Source organism: Candoia aspera, chromosome 7, assembly GCF_035149785.1.
Source record: "Candoia aspera isolate rCanAsp1 chromosome 7, rCanAsp1.hap2, whole genome shotgun sequence".
Lineage (NCBI taxonomy): Eukaryota > Metazoa > Chordata > Lepidosauria > Squamata > Boidae > Candoia > Candoia aspera.
The window spans coordinates 26,535,099-26,550,100 of NC_086159.1; the positions used below are offsets into that span (position 1 = coordinate 26,535,099).

At 40.8% G+C, this 15,002-nt stretch overlaps 1 protein-coding gene across 8 annotated transcripts in view; it reads right to left on the reverse strand.

The window, feature by feature from the left end:
- Positions 1–15,002, reverse strand: part of RBFOX2 (RNA binding fox-1 homolog 2) — a 202,796-nt gene that overhangs the window by 40,484 nt on the left and 147,310 nt on the right. For all 8 annotated transcript variants that reach the window (XR_010068336.1, XM_063308962.1, XM_063308966.1 and 5 more), the window contains one exon: positions 4,540–4,686. Coding sequence is in view for 7 of the 8 variants with exons in the window: in XM_063308962.1 (XP_063165032.1) it covers positions 4,540–4,686 (147 nt within the window). In the remaining variant the exon portion in view is untranslated. The remainder of the gene's footprint in view (positions 1–4,539; positions 4,687–15,002) is intronic.

The window sequence follows — 15,002 nt, forward strand, 5'->3', positions numbered from 1 at the left end:
TTAGTGGTTAGATTCTCCTTTGCCTGATTTCTTGTTGCTGGTTTTGTTTGTTAACTTCATAAATGCATTATATGTTTTAAATGATTTGTAAAACAAATGACACCCCCAATCCTACTGTTATTCCACAATACGTATTAGTACTGTAAATAAAAATTTAGAAATAAATTGATTCATCACTGCCATATAGCACAGAATTCCTTAGCACATTCCCATACAGACCACTAAAAAGGAGTTGCATGTTATGATAGCCTTCCCTATAATCAGAAGCTCTTTTCTGTAACTGCGCCATTTCTAGTCTGCTTTGTTTTCGAACTCCAAACACAGTACATTCCATCAGATCAATTATACATTGTACATCAGGCCTTAAGCCACCAACATTATTTATCTCTGAGGATATCAGATAAGACATCATCATCATCATCATCAATCTGCCCCACTTCCAATGTCTGTCTCTGGGTGGTTAAAATAAAAACATTAAAAACAATTTAAAAAATAAAACAATAGACAAAAATGAAGAGTAAAGATGGCTAGGATGACAAAAAACTGGACAGGAATGGAAGGAAACAAACCCACACAATTCAAAGGACTAAGGACTGGTATGCCTTATGGTTAACACGGTTTGCAGCATAATAAAGATATAAATTAATGTATAATTTATACTTTTGGATTTTAAAAATAAGATAATTCATTCTTTTAAACAAAAGGAAGCCTTAATTCAGTGTATAGATAAAGGCTCATAAATTCAATTCTTTAGTGTATGTGTGTTTAGACTAGTCTTCCCCGAACTTGGTGTCCTCTATAATACTCTAGTCATATTGGTTATTATTATTATTTTCTTGTATTTTTTCTTGTATTTTTAAAATTGTTTTTGCAGGTGGTGTTTGCTGCTCAGAGTTATGTATTTAAATGGGCAGCTATATAAAATTCCTAAATAAATATATAAACATTGGGAAAGAATGGTTGACAAGCTTGCTTTTTCAAATGACATTAGACTTCATTTTAAATGAAATTATTTAAAAATGGACTTCAATATAATTGAAATTATTTTTAAAATCCAGGTTTTGATTTGCCTTCTATCTTGACAAACTAGGGTTAGGAGTTTAGTCATTATTTTGGGGATTAAATGTTTTGCGTCTCCATTATTCCCACACAATTGTTTTTTAACTCACTTATTCATGGAGAAAATTGTGTATATTTGGTACTCTGCACATTACATAAAGTATAATCTCAATCTGCTAAAAACATGATTCTAAGCTATACATCTAAAGACCAACCGTATAACATCCACAAGGTAGAGACTGGATGATTTGTCTATTCACATCACACACTAATTCTTCCAGAAAGCCTGTTTAGCCTAGTATTAGACTGTACAGCCCTTAAGCTCTTGGAGAAAAGATGGGTTATAAATACAACTAAGAAATTTTAAAACGTGAGTAATCAGAGCTATTTGCCTAGAAACAACTACAACAGAAGACTCAACACATACCTCTGAGGTCAGAATTTCACAAGTTTTAATTAGAACAGTTATATTAGAACAAAAGTTACCTCAGATGTTGTGTCATGTCAAGAAATCAAGAGCTGGGGACCTGGGAAATAGGATGGTAAGTATCCCAGACTGAAGGCTGTTAAAGGCTGTTAAACCTTGATAGTGCTCACTATAAAACTGTTTCATATCTAATGACAGTAAGAATGACTGATCATATATTAAACCAACACTGCTTTCTTCTGAGTCTATTTTCTGGACTGCAAATAGTATCAGTAAATACTTTGGGTTCCAGGTTGCCACTCTTTATCCTTCTTCACTCCTCCTGCATTATATTATTCTCTCATGATGCTTTTTCTAGCAAAGTATACAGTTTTCCTATATTCACAGCATTTCTGGAAATCTACTTTAGGTGAATACAAAAATTACACTGAAACTATAAAACCTAATATTAGGAGAAATATTGGGTGGGGAAGATTTAAGCCATAGTTAAGGAAACTGCTTTCAAAGTGACTCATCCAAAGGAAAGCTCCCTTGTTCAAAAAAAAAAATGCTAATATGTATTTGAGTAAATACTCTATCCAAATGTTATAGTTTCAGGCTGAAATTATCCTGTTCAAAAATGCTGTACCGGCAGGAATTAAGGACTGGATTATCGATTGCTTCTTTGTTCCAATTGCAGTTACCATGAGCCTTGAAATGGCATATGATCTTGCATGAGTGGCCCAAAAATAAAAGCCATTCTGGCAGGCAGTAGCTCTTAGGGTGATTTCAGAAACAGAAAACCAAAACAACTTGTTAAGTAAGGGCAATAACTGAACCATGCACATTACAGATGCTGCTGTATGACTTAATAAAATGAAATATTTATATAATATTCTCTCTGTCCCTCACAGAAGAGCTTTTATTGCATTTTTGCAGGCTCAATGCCTTGCCATCAATGGTTCTGGAAGGAAGGTATAGCAACCTTCCCTTTTAGGACTGAATGTCTTTGCACAGAGGGTGTTGTTGAATCAACACCACCTGTTCTGTGGTTGCACATTGTGCCATACATGGTGCTCTGAATTATTATCACTCCTCCTTGTAAATCACTCCAACAATACTACAGAAGAGAGTATTATTTTCTGTTAGCTGATAAATCCGTAGAAAACTCAATCAAGGCAGAAAAATACAGCAAAATACTGTTTAGTCATGATCACTGTAAGGAAACTCCAGATATAATTATGTTCTGAAAGATTGTTCCATATCTTTTAGTATTTTGGTTTATTACATTGTTGCTATCTGATATTTTACCCAGAAATTTAGTCAATGACCACAAACAAAATTTAATAGATTGAAAATAAGCCCAATGCTGCAAACATCTACTGCTCTGTATCACTAATGCTCTAAGCAAGAGGGAATGGGATTGCCTGGAATCCTTGTTAGAGATCTGGCTGTGATGTATCCTAGAAGCTTCAGCTGTGAGACTGCAAGGTGCTAGCCGTGAAGCAATATAAAATTATATGGACTAAAACAAGATTACTAAGTCATTGTGCTTTGTTTATTAAACTCTATAGCATGACAGATTACTGCTCTGACTCAACCATGCTCAGCTTCATCAAGTGTGTGTCATTTTCTTTAATGCGGGAATACAGTTACTCACTCTAGAGATAATAAATGCTCCAGGGTCAAGAACCAATCACTTTTGCATCTTACTTTATAAAATGAGAGCCAGTGTGGTACTCTAATGGATATCAGACTAGGACTGGCAAATCCAGGTTCAAACAACTATACAGTCAGAAAACCTGTGGATAATCCTGGGTCAGTCACTATCAAACTAATCTAACACACAGGACTGTTCCAAAGACAACAAAATGTGTTAGGGGGAAACAGGAGAACCACAGAAACTATATGAATTTCCTCAGGGAAATGGTAGAATAGTAATGCAGTGAATAAAACAAAATTATCAAATTAGAGTAGCATTTTATTTGCTGTTTTCAGTCCTTAAAAGGATGTGCCTGCCATAGCTACTAACTTCTCTCTTTTCCCAAGAACCTTTATTTAGATTTCTTTAAAAGGTATGAAAATCCAAGTATGAGATATAATTCAGGAAATCTCTTTCACACAGCTCTTTAATATAGCATACTCTTGCACAGAAATCCTTCTCTATCTATTTGCTTTGGCAAAAGGCAGCTTAAAACAGACACAGTTGAAACATGGTTAAGTGTGAATCCCCTACTCCTAGCTGAATGATGGAAAAACAAAAGCACACTGACACTCTTTTTAGTAGCTTAAAGAACTTCTTAAGGACTAAAACAATTTTAAGAAAATAAATACCATTAAGGGATAATTAATTCCCACTCACACATTAGCACCTAGATCCACAGTCTGGAGGTGAATTAATGCAATGTGCACCAGACAACCTTTACTTGTTGGTGGAACACACTTGAATATACAGGTAGTCCTCAGTTAACAACCATTTGTTTAGTTTGGACTTACAACGGTGTTGAAAAAACAACTTACGACCGGTTCTCATACTTATGATCATTGCAGCGTCCCCATGGTCACATGATCACGATTTGGGCGCTTGGCAACTGGTTCGCATTTATGACCTTTGCAGTGTCCCGTGGTCAAGTGATTGCCATTCTCGACCTTCCTGGCCGGCTTCTTGCAAGCAGAATCAATGGGGAACTGCGTGATTCATTCAACAATCACGTGGTTCACTTAACACCCGCAGTGATTCACTTAATGACCACTGCAAAAAAAAGGTCATACAATTGGGTCAGATTCACTTAATGACTGTTTTGCTTAGCAACTGAAATTCTGGTCCCAATTGTGGTCTTTAAGTGAGGACTATCTGTAAGTGAGGACTATCTTCATTGCTAGTGCGGGAAAACACCTGCTCTCCTAAGAAGACCATCCAGAAGCACTGGACACAGGGCAGCATCTAAGAACTCTCTTAATTTGGAACCCTTGGAGGTAAAGATTCCATTTCTATTTGTGGAGAGCTATATAATAATGAAAAGGGGAGAAGCATAAAACAACTCAATCCTTGTCAAAAGATACTGCTAACATACCCCAAACATCTGCCGGAGGTCAGGATCACGAAAACGGAAGGGGATGTTGGACACGTGCAGCCGCTTTGGGGTAGACTTGCTCTCAGTATTCTCACTGCTTTGTGTCTGCGACTGCTGGCCATCTGTCTGTGCCCCTCCTTCTGTCTGCTGTTTTTAAAAAAAGTGGAAGAAAAAAATCACAAAAAAATCAGCAATGATTCATCCATTAATCAATCCATGTTTTACAAATTTAAAATATCTGCCTCAATTTGGCATCAGTAAATGTTCATAAAAACGGTACAAATAAACAGCAATCTTTTGTTGATGTGAAAGTTGGAGAGGACAAACAGTAAGTCAATTTCCATAAAGCAATATCTAAGACTCAAAGCACTTCATGTAAAATAAATTAGTAAATTTAAACTGACTTTTTTTGAAGCAACGTATTTAGTTTCTACCAGTTCAAATAAATTGGTCTATTGTGAAGTTAAGCTTGTCCTGATTACTTAAATTTAAAAGCCTACTGGCATGTTTCCATTACCTTTTAGCTTTTAACATTTCAGTGCTAAAAGTTTCCAATTATTACATAGCATTTTAGTGTATTTTAAATATTTCACTGGCTTTATCTTGTTGCAATACTTCAAACAAGATATATGATAGGCCATTTTATTTACAAATTAAAAATGAGGCTAAAGGTGGGATAGTTTGGCCTCCATGGCAGTAATGAGATCCTGTCATTGTTTCATAATTTGCTCCAGACAATAGTGTACAATTACAACCACATATAATTAAAATATGTCTCTCTAACCCAATGCTGTCATACACAAATAATGCAATTTTATGGCCTGGGAAGCAGCCTGTAAAATGACACCCAATACTTAGGGACAACTCATTCTCATCCCCCATTACTTCCAATATATGATTCTCCAAAACAATTCTTATATCACCACCTCATCTATTCAGATTCCTCCCACTATTCCCCGCACCCCACCTAACCAGGGGAGCAGAAGGATAGTGGAAACCAAGCTAATTATAGATCTCTATTTCACCAGGAAAAATGCTACTACATTTGGATGTGGGATGCCAGAGTACAAACAAGCAAACAAGATCAAGCTCCAAACCAAATACATCAATTTGGACTTAAGTTAATTTCGGTGTGGACATTCCTACCATTTCACAGTGCAAGCTGGTACTCCATCCTTTCTTCTTCTCTTTACTATCAATATATCTAACAAAAAAGAAGTCAACAAGATGTGCTGCCTCCTTGGTTTCTCCATTTGTTGTTGCTTCATCAAAATGAGAATGACACCCCCCACCACCACCTACACAGAGGCTGTTAGAAGCAATGCCTGTTAAGTGGATAAGGTACAGGAAGCAATTGTCAGTAACATCAACTCTTTAAAACTTTAGATAGTCTATAGTCTACTGTTTTAATTACAAATTATTGTTCTAACGAAGCCTACATCAGTCATTGTGAGAGCTCTGTTAGCAGAAGAGTTTAACAATGACTTAAAATAATTTAATTGTGTATTAGATCCTTAAGTGTGCACATACACAGATATCTTGCCTAAATGTATTTACGCATTATTTTTGACACTGGGACTGAAGTATCTTGCTGAAAGAAAATAACCTTCCCCATCTGATGCCATAAAGGCTGTGGTCCCTAAAAAAAACAAGAACTTAAAAGAGAATCAGGTTTAGGAAGGTAACTCTAAATATAGTAAAAGACCAAAACCTTAATTTAATTATTATTTCAATATTTCCTCCAGAAAATTTGTAAACCCTGGTATGACCCAGAAATCCACAGTATGAAGAAATCTATTTTTGGTAAGGTCTAAAAAATATGTCCACTGATTAATGATTGCTGGCAGGTATAAAGTGAAATCAGTAAGAACTAGATCAGTCTTTAATGCAGTTACAGCAAAGGAAAGCACAACGAAATATTTGTTGGCATGACCATCTTTTAGCATTTTTCTTGGAAACTTATAATATTTAAATGTTCTATTCACATGATATTATGTTTCAAAGCCTGATTCTTATTTATATGCTAGCTTAACTTTTTTTTAATATAAACAAACTTGAAAATGTTTTATTTTGTTTTAATCTAAAGAATACATTAGATACCTGCTTCTAATGATTCTAATATTAATTCAACAATGTTGTAGTTCAGCCATTCCAATTAATTACACGATTAACTATTTTTTTTAGTTAAATGTGTTTAAATAATTAACACTGAATAACTGATTTAAAAAGAGCTGTACTTTATAGTGGACTTAAATGAAGGAGAACAGAATTCAAAGTCCCTGCTGTGCTTGCAAGGCTAAGGTTTATCAGAATGTTTCAGCTGACCTACATCACAACATTGCTATAAGGATCCCGCCCCACAAAAAGTGCAAGGGATTGTTGTATATACACCACTAACTCAAGGAAGGAAAAAATACAGAATGGAAAATGTATCTTCTCTTTTATTTTAGAAGTCAATTTCTATTTTAATATGTATCCAGTGGAAACAACCTGACACAGCAAAATATTTATATTTGTTCTAATGATTGTGAATTCTGTTCACTGAAATAGCAAGCTGATGTTTTCCCTTGATTTAATTTAAGGACACTAAATATAAGGGACTATAAAGTATCCATGAGGAACAAAAAGGGTTTCTTCAGAAACTGCAAGTAGCACCACCAGGCTCCTGTCCGCTACATTCCCTCTGCCAGACATGACCTTGGACTCGTCTATGAGCTTTTCAGAACTCACAAAAGCCCTTTAGCAGCAACATTCATAAGACAGTGTGCTGAGTGTAGCAAGAGCGACTTTCGGCTTTGCTTCAATCAAGCAGTGAATGTAACACTAACTCTATCTTACCATCTGTAGCCATGCAATGCAAAACAAGACACCAAACAGCTGGGATAAACTAATTCCATTCAACCAAGAATCAATTTCAACCAGCCCCAAATACAAAACACATAAAAGTTTCCTGACAAAGGTACATCTGATCACATCACAAAGATACTATTTACAGCTGCTTTCCACTTCCCTCCTCACAACACTGACAAAATTATCTCCAAACAAATGTGCAGTGCATCCTAAAGGGAGAATCAATGAGGCTGGCTTGTGATTAAATGACATCATATTGCTTGGCAGTTTTATTTTTATAACTCTGTCAGAGCCCTCTATTCTCCAGGGTAAAATTATCCACCAGGAAGGACAGAATGCATGACATCTCATCCATCATCTGTGCAGATAATAACTAGGAAATAGTTTCCCAAAACAACCCATGGATGTTATTTAACTTTTGTAGTCCAAGGAGTTTCTCTCCTCAAACCACTTTTTTTTTCACACTCTGAAGCATGGCTAATGCAAATTTCCAAATTGTGAGTTCTTTACAACAGATGGTAAAATTGGCAAGCTGATACAGTCTTCCAGATGGCTTCGGACATTCTGCCTATCATCCTCATTCTTGATCACAAATAGAGTAGACAGAGAGAGGAAACTGGGAAAATGTAAAAACTGGTGGTGTTCAGTATAACAGGCCTCCCTAGGGTAGTATGAATAATTGCCAGGGATTTGTCTGCTCCTCTTGACCTCTTCCACAGGCATCTTTATTGTGCCAGGAAGATCTTCATTCACTAGCTACTCCTAAAAATCAATGCAAATTGTGCATGACTCCTTGTCTGTATCTGCTGTCCTGCTGTAATTCTGTTGTTTTTACTGATCTATAAAGATTATTAATTACTGCAATTGCTTTTGGATTGTTAGCTATGTTAGGCACTTTCCGACATGAACATGTGAGTGAAGGGACAGATATTTTTTTTTTCTAAAACAAATAGACAGTAAATTTGACTTTCCAGGTCGTACCTATCCACTGAACTTCATGACTGAAGAAGGCTTATTGCTGAAAGGTCTCATCAACCTTGTTCTAGATAATATTACACAGAAATTGAAAACCAGGTCAGCAGGAACAGAGCTCTATTGGCTGCAACCACTGAAAAAACAAAGCCACAAGTAAATTGTAGAATCTGAAATCTACATCTTAGCTAAAGTTGCATGACATTTTACAGAGACTTGTGAGTAGACAGACCTTCATATGTTAGAGACCACAGATTTACTGTAATGAGACTCTTACTGGAGATGGCAAGAATAGGGCCTTCCTGAAATGACGTTTACTAAAAATTTTAAATATGAATAAACTTGTATCTTTCAGGATTTTGATGTATATTTTGCTTTGTGTAGTCTGTCAGTTAGTATCTTCAATGAAATGACATTTTTCCCTTGAAGATTTAAGGTAAACCTCTCATGTTTCTTTGGCTCAATGAAGTGCCAGGAATAAAACCTGGAAAAGCAGTTAAGACATTCCTCCTTACTAAAATCTAAGCAGCAAAAGCATTTCCCAAGGCAAAAGTTATGCCTGCCATATATGTGTCATTTCTAAAAAGGTATCTGCTATTCCAAAATCATGTCAGCAAAAAGAAAAAAAAACCCTGCATAAAAAACTACTACTACTATCAAACTGGAAATAATTTTCTGTTTAAAAAAGAAAATAGCAAAATCGTATCATCCATTCCTCAGAGCATGCTATTGAGAAGAAAAAGTTTTGTCACACATCTCAGATTGGTAGAATCTATTAAAAGTGATAATGGTTATAAGCATAACGTTCTTCTCTGAAGTAATCTAGAGTATGAGTTTTAAAGTCAGACTCCATTTAAGCTGGAGTCCTGGCATGTCTCATTTAAGCAATGACTAAAAGCTTTTGTTTTTTCTGTACTAAAGGAATACCTTGTACTAAGCAAGGTAGGAAAAGCATAGCTTCTGGAATTCTTTCCAACCCCTTTACCAACTGTGGCCACAGAAGGCATCTGTATTTCCTTCTATGTAATGAAGTAACAGGTTGTGTGCATGTGCATACATGCACTTTCTCCATAGAGATTAACTGGGGTATGTACATGTGTTGGTGGTGGACTCGTCCCTGGGGAAGCTGGGGGTGTTGACGACCGACAGGAAGCCCTGGCGTGGGCTGGTCCATGAAGTCACGAAGAGTCGGAAGCGACTGAACGAATAAACAACAGCAATGTACATGTGTTACTGTGTTTCTGTAAGAGTCTAATCAGAATGGATACATATGTGTTGCTTTTGTGCATTTCTGCTCTCCCTTAATGTTTGTGCAGTTCTGTATACTGGGAAGGGGCAGGGTGGGCTGTATATGCTGTGCTCTGGGCCAGATGATGAGGAGGGAGGAAATGGGCTTAAAATGGATCAGTCACTAATGTTCTTAATTGCAGCCCACCCCCAAAAGGATTTTTAGGGGGGGGGACTTTCTGAATTTTTTTCTTTGTAGCTCCCCCAGCTGGATCCAACCCATTTTTGACTGCCAGCTTCTCCTACCACATAATATTTGGTCTCATTTCATTCTGTATTCAGTGTTATCCTGCTGACAGATAGACAGAAAGAGCCCCAAGGTTTTTCATGTAATTTATTTCCAACGTTCTGTTTGGTTGGGAAGAATAAACAATAAACACACATATATAATTTTATTTTCTTGCTAACCTTTTTCTCAGAAGGTAAAGCAACATACCAGACCAGCTGATGGATTCTGAATGCAGCTGACTCAAACAGAGATGACATGTCTGGATCAGGTGTTTTCATGACATCTGTACAAGTCATAATGTCATGTTCGCATTCTAATGTCTGGTTAACATTGTAACGTTTCACATGTCATTCTCTGTTCCGTATCCCTTCACCCGGGGTTTTTCCATTCTGTTGCCCTCCCTTGTTTTGAGGGCTTGGAATGCATGTTTGGGTTTGCGCTCCTGTTCAAGGTTACTTTCCCAGGCGCATCTAACGGCATTCAGCACCTGGGAGGGGGAGCGTCCTGACGGGCGATCGGGCGGGACCTGCCCACAAGCAAGGCTTTTAAGTTTGTATTTGGCGCGCTTTTGCTCATTCTCAGCTTTCTCTGTATTTGCATACTATTCCTTTAATAAATCAGTTATCTTTAAGCCCGAGCTTGTGAGACTGAGTATTTGGGTTTAGGCAATCGTTACATAAAGCTGAGAATCATTTTTTCCATTTTCCGCTGGCCCCATCCAATCCTTGGATAAGAGGGAACGCTAGCGATGACAGAACCTCAACTGCGCGTAAGTGAGGGAGGCGAAGAAGAGCGGGAGGTGGTCAAAAGCCGGCCAGCGCTAACCTCGAGAGCGCAAAGAGCAGCACGTCGGGAGTTGCGAGATACCCAATTGGACGAGCTGTTGACATCCATACAGGAGAGTCTCAGGAGTGAACAGAGATCTGTTATGGAAAGAACCACGGGGAGGGGGTCTCCCCAATTGGCCTGGGAGCACGAAGTCCCTCTGTCACCGAAGGTGGTGATAACCAACCAACCCCCGGAGGAGCCGGTCACTCCGGCCCGTATGAGGGCATTGGAAGATAAAATGGATTTAATAGTAACGATCCTCAAGGATCTACCCAGAGAGGATCAGCCCAGAGAGGCAGAGCCCACCCCGGAGGATTGGGAGGAAGAGCCGTCACAGTACCCCAGGCACAGCACCCTGTCGACCCGGGGGAGAAGTAAGACTCGATCAGCCCATCAAAGGGGAGAGCGAGAGGCAAGACCTCCTAGGGATCGACCACTTGTGGGGGCTCGGCGTACGCTGTCATTCGCGGCACCGCCACAGCCAGCTGAGCCGGCAAGAACCTTCCCACCATTTGGAGTGAAGTTTGATGGGGAGCCCGCAACGCTCTCCTTCTTTATTACGAATGCCAAGCATTATATGGAAGATTGGGGTCGGAACTTTCGGTCTGAACACGGCAAGGTCAATTTCATTGCCAACAAGCTGAGAGGAAGGGCAGCGGATTGGTATGTGCAACTATGCCAAGCTGAGGCAACTGAGTTAGAGGACTTCGATGAATTTTTGTGGGCACTTAAAGAGCATTTCGAAGACCCCCTAGCTCAAGAAACGGCTAAAAATGACCTGCGGAAACTTTACCAAGGGTCCCTCTCAGTTGCCAAATATGCGTTGGAGTTTAAAGCCTTGGCAGGAAAAGTGGAAGACTGGTCTGAGCCAACAATCATCGAATTGTTCAAGCAGGGGCTTGAACCCGAAATCCTTCGATGGGCTCTGGGCAGAGATGATCCCAAAACGCTATATGGGTGGATTCAGTTGGCGGGAAGCGCAGAAAATGCCCTACGAACCTATGCCCATACCAAAGAGCTTAGACAAACACGTCTCGCTAGAGGAGCGCGCGCATCTGGACTTGCCAGCCGCCCCAAACCGAAAACCTGGGAAGAAGAGAGGGAGCAACGGTTCTCCAAGGGTCAGTGCCTCCGATGTGGAAAAGAAGGGCATCGAGCCACGTCGTGCCCGAGACGCCGTCCAGAGGAACGACAGACGAAACCCGCGATAAAGACGCCTGCTCCTGCTCCACCGCGAAAACTGAAGGCAGCCCTCGCGGAACTGGACCCCCCCGACCTACCCTTCGGAGAAGAGGAGGAAGAGTTGCAATTCGAGCAGCCGGCGGGAAAAGCCTACCACCTGCCCTGAAGGGCGCCCTAGGGCAGGTGGAAGAAACCGGGCGTAACCATGATTCGGTGAGTGGAAACTTTCCCACACTGACTGTTAAACTTAAGCTGGGCTCACAAACCAAAACGGTGGAAGTGTGGGCCATGCTAGACTCGGGTTGCTCCCGTTCTCTAATGCACCCTGATGTCGTAGCGGCTCTAGAACTGCCCACGTTCCCTTTGCCAAGACCCATGATTTTCACCCAGTTGGATGGAACTATGGCGGGAGGGAAAGCAGTTAATCTTTCCACGGGACTGGTCGCCTTGCAGATGGGCTCCCATCAGGAAAAGCTGCCATTTGTGGTAGCTCCAGTGGGGGGTCCTCTGGTAATTTTGGGGATGCCTTGGTTTGTGCAACAAAACCCTTTCATCAACTGGCTGCATAGAACTGTGACGTTTGCGGATGGATTTTACAAAGTACCCGAAAAGGACCTATTGGAGGACATGGAGGGTGGAGGGGTAGCGTATACCACTGTACAAACGCTTCAACCTCTTGAGGGGCTACCCAATCAGTACCAAGATTTTGCTGAAGTATTTGGGGAAAAGGAAGCTGATCGCTTGCCACCCCACCGAAAAACGGACTGTGCCATTGAGTTTTTACCAAATGTAAAATTGCCTCACCCAAAAATATACCCCATGTCTCCCAAAGAGCTTACCACGCTAAGGGAGTTCATTGACAAAAATCTGGCTAGGGGTTTCATTGAGCCTGCTAATTCCCCGGTAGGAGCTCCTGTCCTATTCAGGCCAAAAAAGGATGGGTCATTAAGGCTTTGTACCGATTTCCGCGGGCTCAATGCGGTCTCAATATTAAATAAATATCCTTTGCCCCTGATCAAAGATATGTTATCACATCTGGCCAGAGGTAAAATTTTCTCAAAACTGGATTTGAGAGAAGCTTACTTTCGCATTCGCATAAGAGAGGGGGATGAGTGGAAAACAGCGTTCAACTGTCCTCTTGGGGCTTTCCAATATAAAGTTTTACCATTCGGTTTATCTGGGGCACCCGGGGTTTTTATGCAGTTAATCAATGAGGTCTTGCATGACCACCTATTTAAGGGGGTACTAGTATATTTGGATGATGTATTGATTTATACTGAAACCATGTCAGAACATATCCACTTGGTGCGTCAGGTACTGGCTAAATTGGAAAAAGCAGAGTTGTACGCAAAACTGTCAAAATGTGCGTTTCATCAATCACAAATTGATTACCTAGGCTACCGAATTTCAGCTCAGGGCATTGAAATGGACCCTGCAAAAGTAGAAGCTATTGTAGCATGGGAGCCTCCCCGTACCAGGAGACAATTACAAAGTTTCCTTGGATTCTCTAATTTCTATCGGGCATTCGCCCAAAATTTTGCAGAAATCGCCCTCCCCCTTACTGAACTGTTAAAAACTAAAGGACAGGGGGATACGCGACGTTCGAAGAACCCAGGCGCGCTCCTTAAATGGACTCCAGCCTGTCAGCAAGCGTTCCAAACGCTCAAACAACTTTTTACCACCGAACCAATTTTACAGCATCCAAACCCCTCTCAACCCTTCGTTGTACAAGTCGATGCTTCGGATTTTTCCATAGGCGCAATTTTGTTACAATCTGACCAATCTGGCGCTTTAAAACCCTGTGCCTACCTCTCTCGCAAATTCACTGAAACAGAGAGACGTTGGCACGTTTGGGAAAAGGAGGCTTTTGCTGTGAAAACGGCTTTAGAGACGTGGCGACACCTATTGGAAGGTACTTCCAACCCTTTTGAAGTCTGGACTGACCATAAAAACCTGGAAGCTCTAAGCACCAGCCGAAAACTCAGTCCCAAACAGCTGCGCTGGGCTGAGTTCTTCAGCCGCTTTGACTTCACTCTTAAATTTATACCAGGCAAGAAAAACTTTTTGGCTGATGCACTCTCGCGCAGACCCCAAGATGATGGCCCAGGGCCAACGGTCCAAGGCACCGTCTGGACCGACAAACAATTAAGTCTGGCAGCAGTGACTCGCAGCCAGACTCGAGCACAATCGACTCCGCCTCCAGCCGCTCCGCCTTCCAGCAGCTCACCTCCCTTGTCAATTCCCTCCGATTTGCAACAACAATTGCTCTCCCACCTTAAAACGGATACTTGGTTGCAAGCCAACCGACACATGTTAACTTTCACCGATGATCTTGCCTGGCGCAACGATCGTCTCTATGTACCCGCAGCTATGCGGAAAACCATACTACAACGCTGCCACGATGACAAGCTAGCTGGGCATTTCGGCTACGTGAAAACTTTGCACCTCGTTCGCCGGCAATTCTGGTGGCCAACTTTACTCAAAGACTTAAAAGAATATGTCACTGCGTGCCCTGTATGTGCGGCGATAAAGCGCAAACCGGGCAAACCCCAGGGTCTCCTTCAACCCGTAGCCACTCCGTCGGTCCCTTGGCAGGATATCTCCATGGATTTTATCGTTGATCTACCCCCTAGTCAACGCAAAACTGTCATTTGGGTCGTCAAAGACTTTTTCTCCAAACAAGCCCACTTTATCCCCTGCGCTTCTATCCCTACCGCGCAACAGCTGGCACGCCTCTTCCTCATCCACGTGTACCGTCTCCACGGTATCCCCGCCCGTTTGGTGAGTGACAGAGGCACACAATTTACGTCACAATTTTGGCGCGCATTTTTGAAACTTCTGGGTACGAAACAATCACTTTCTACTGCTTGGCATCCAGAAACGGACGGATCTACAGAGGCTGTTAATTCTACCTTAGAGCAATACCTCAGAGCTTTTGTTAACTACCAGCAAGACAACTGGGTCGATCTACTCCCATTTGCTGAGGTCGCTTACAACAATTCCATTCATCAAACCACTGGTCAAGTTCCCTTTAAAACAGTTTTTGGACGCGAATTTGTTCCCATTCCTGAACTTCCTCATCCTCAACCGCTCCCAGCCACCCTCGCTGGCTGGG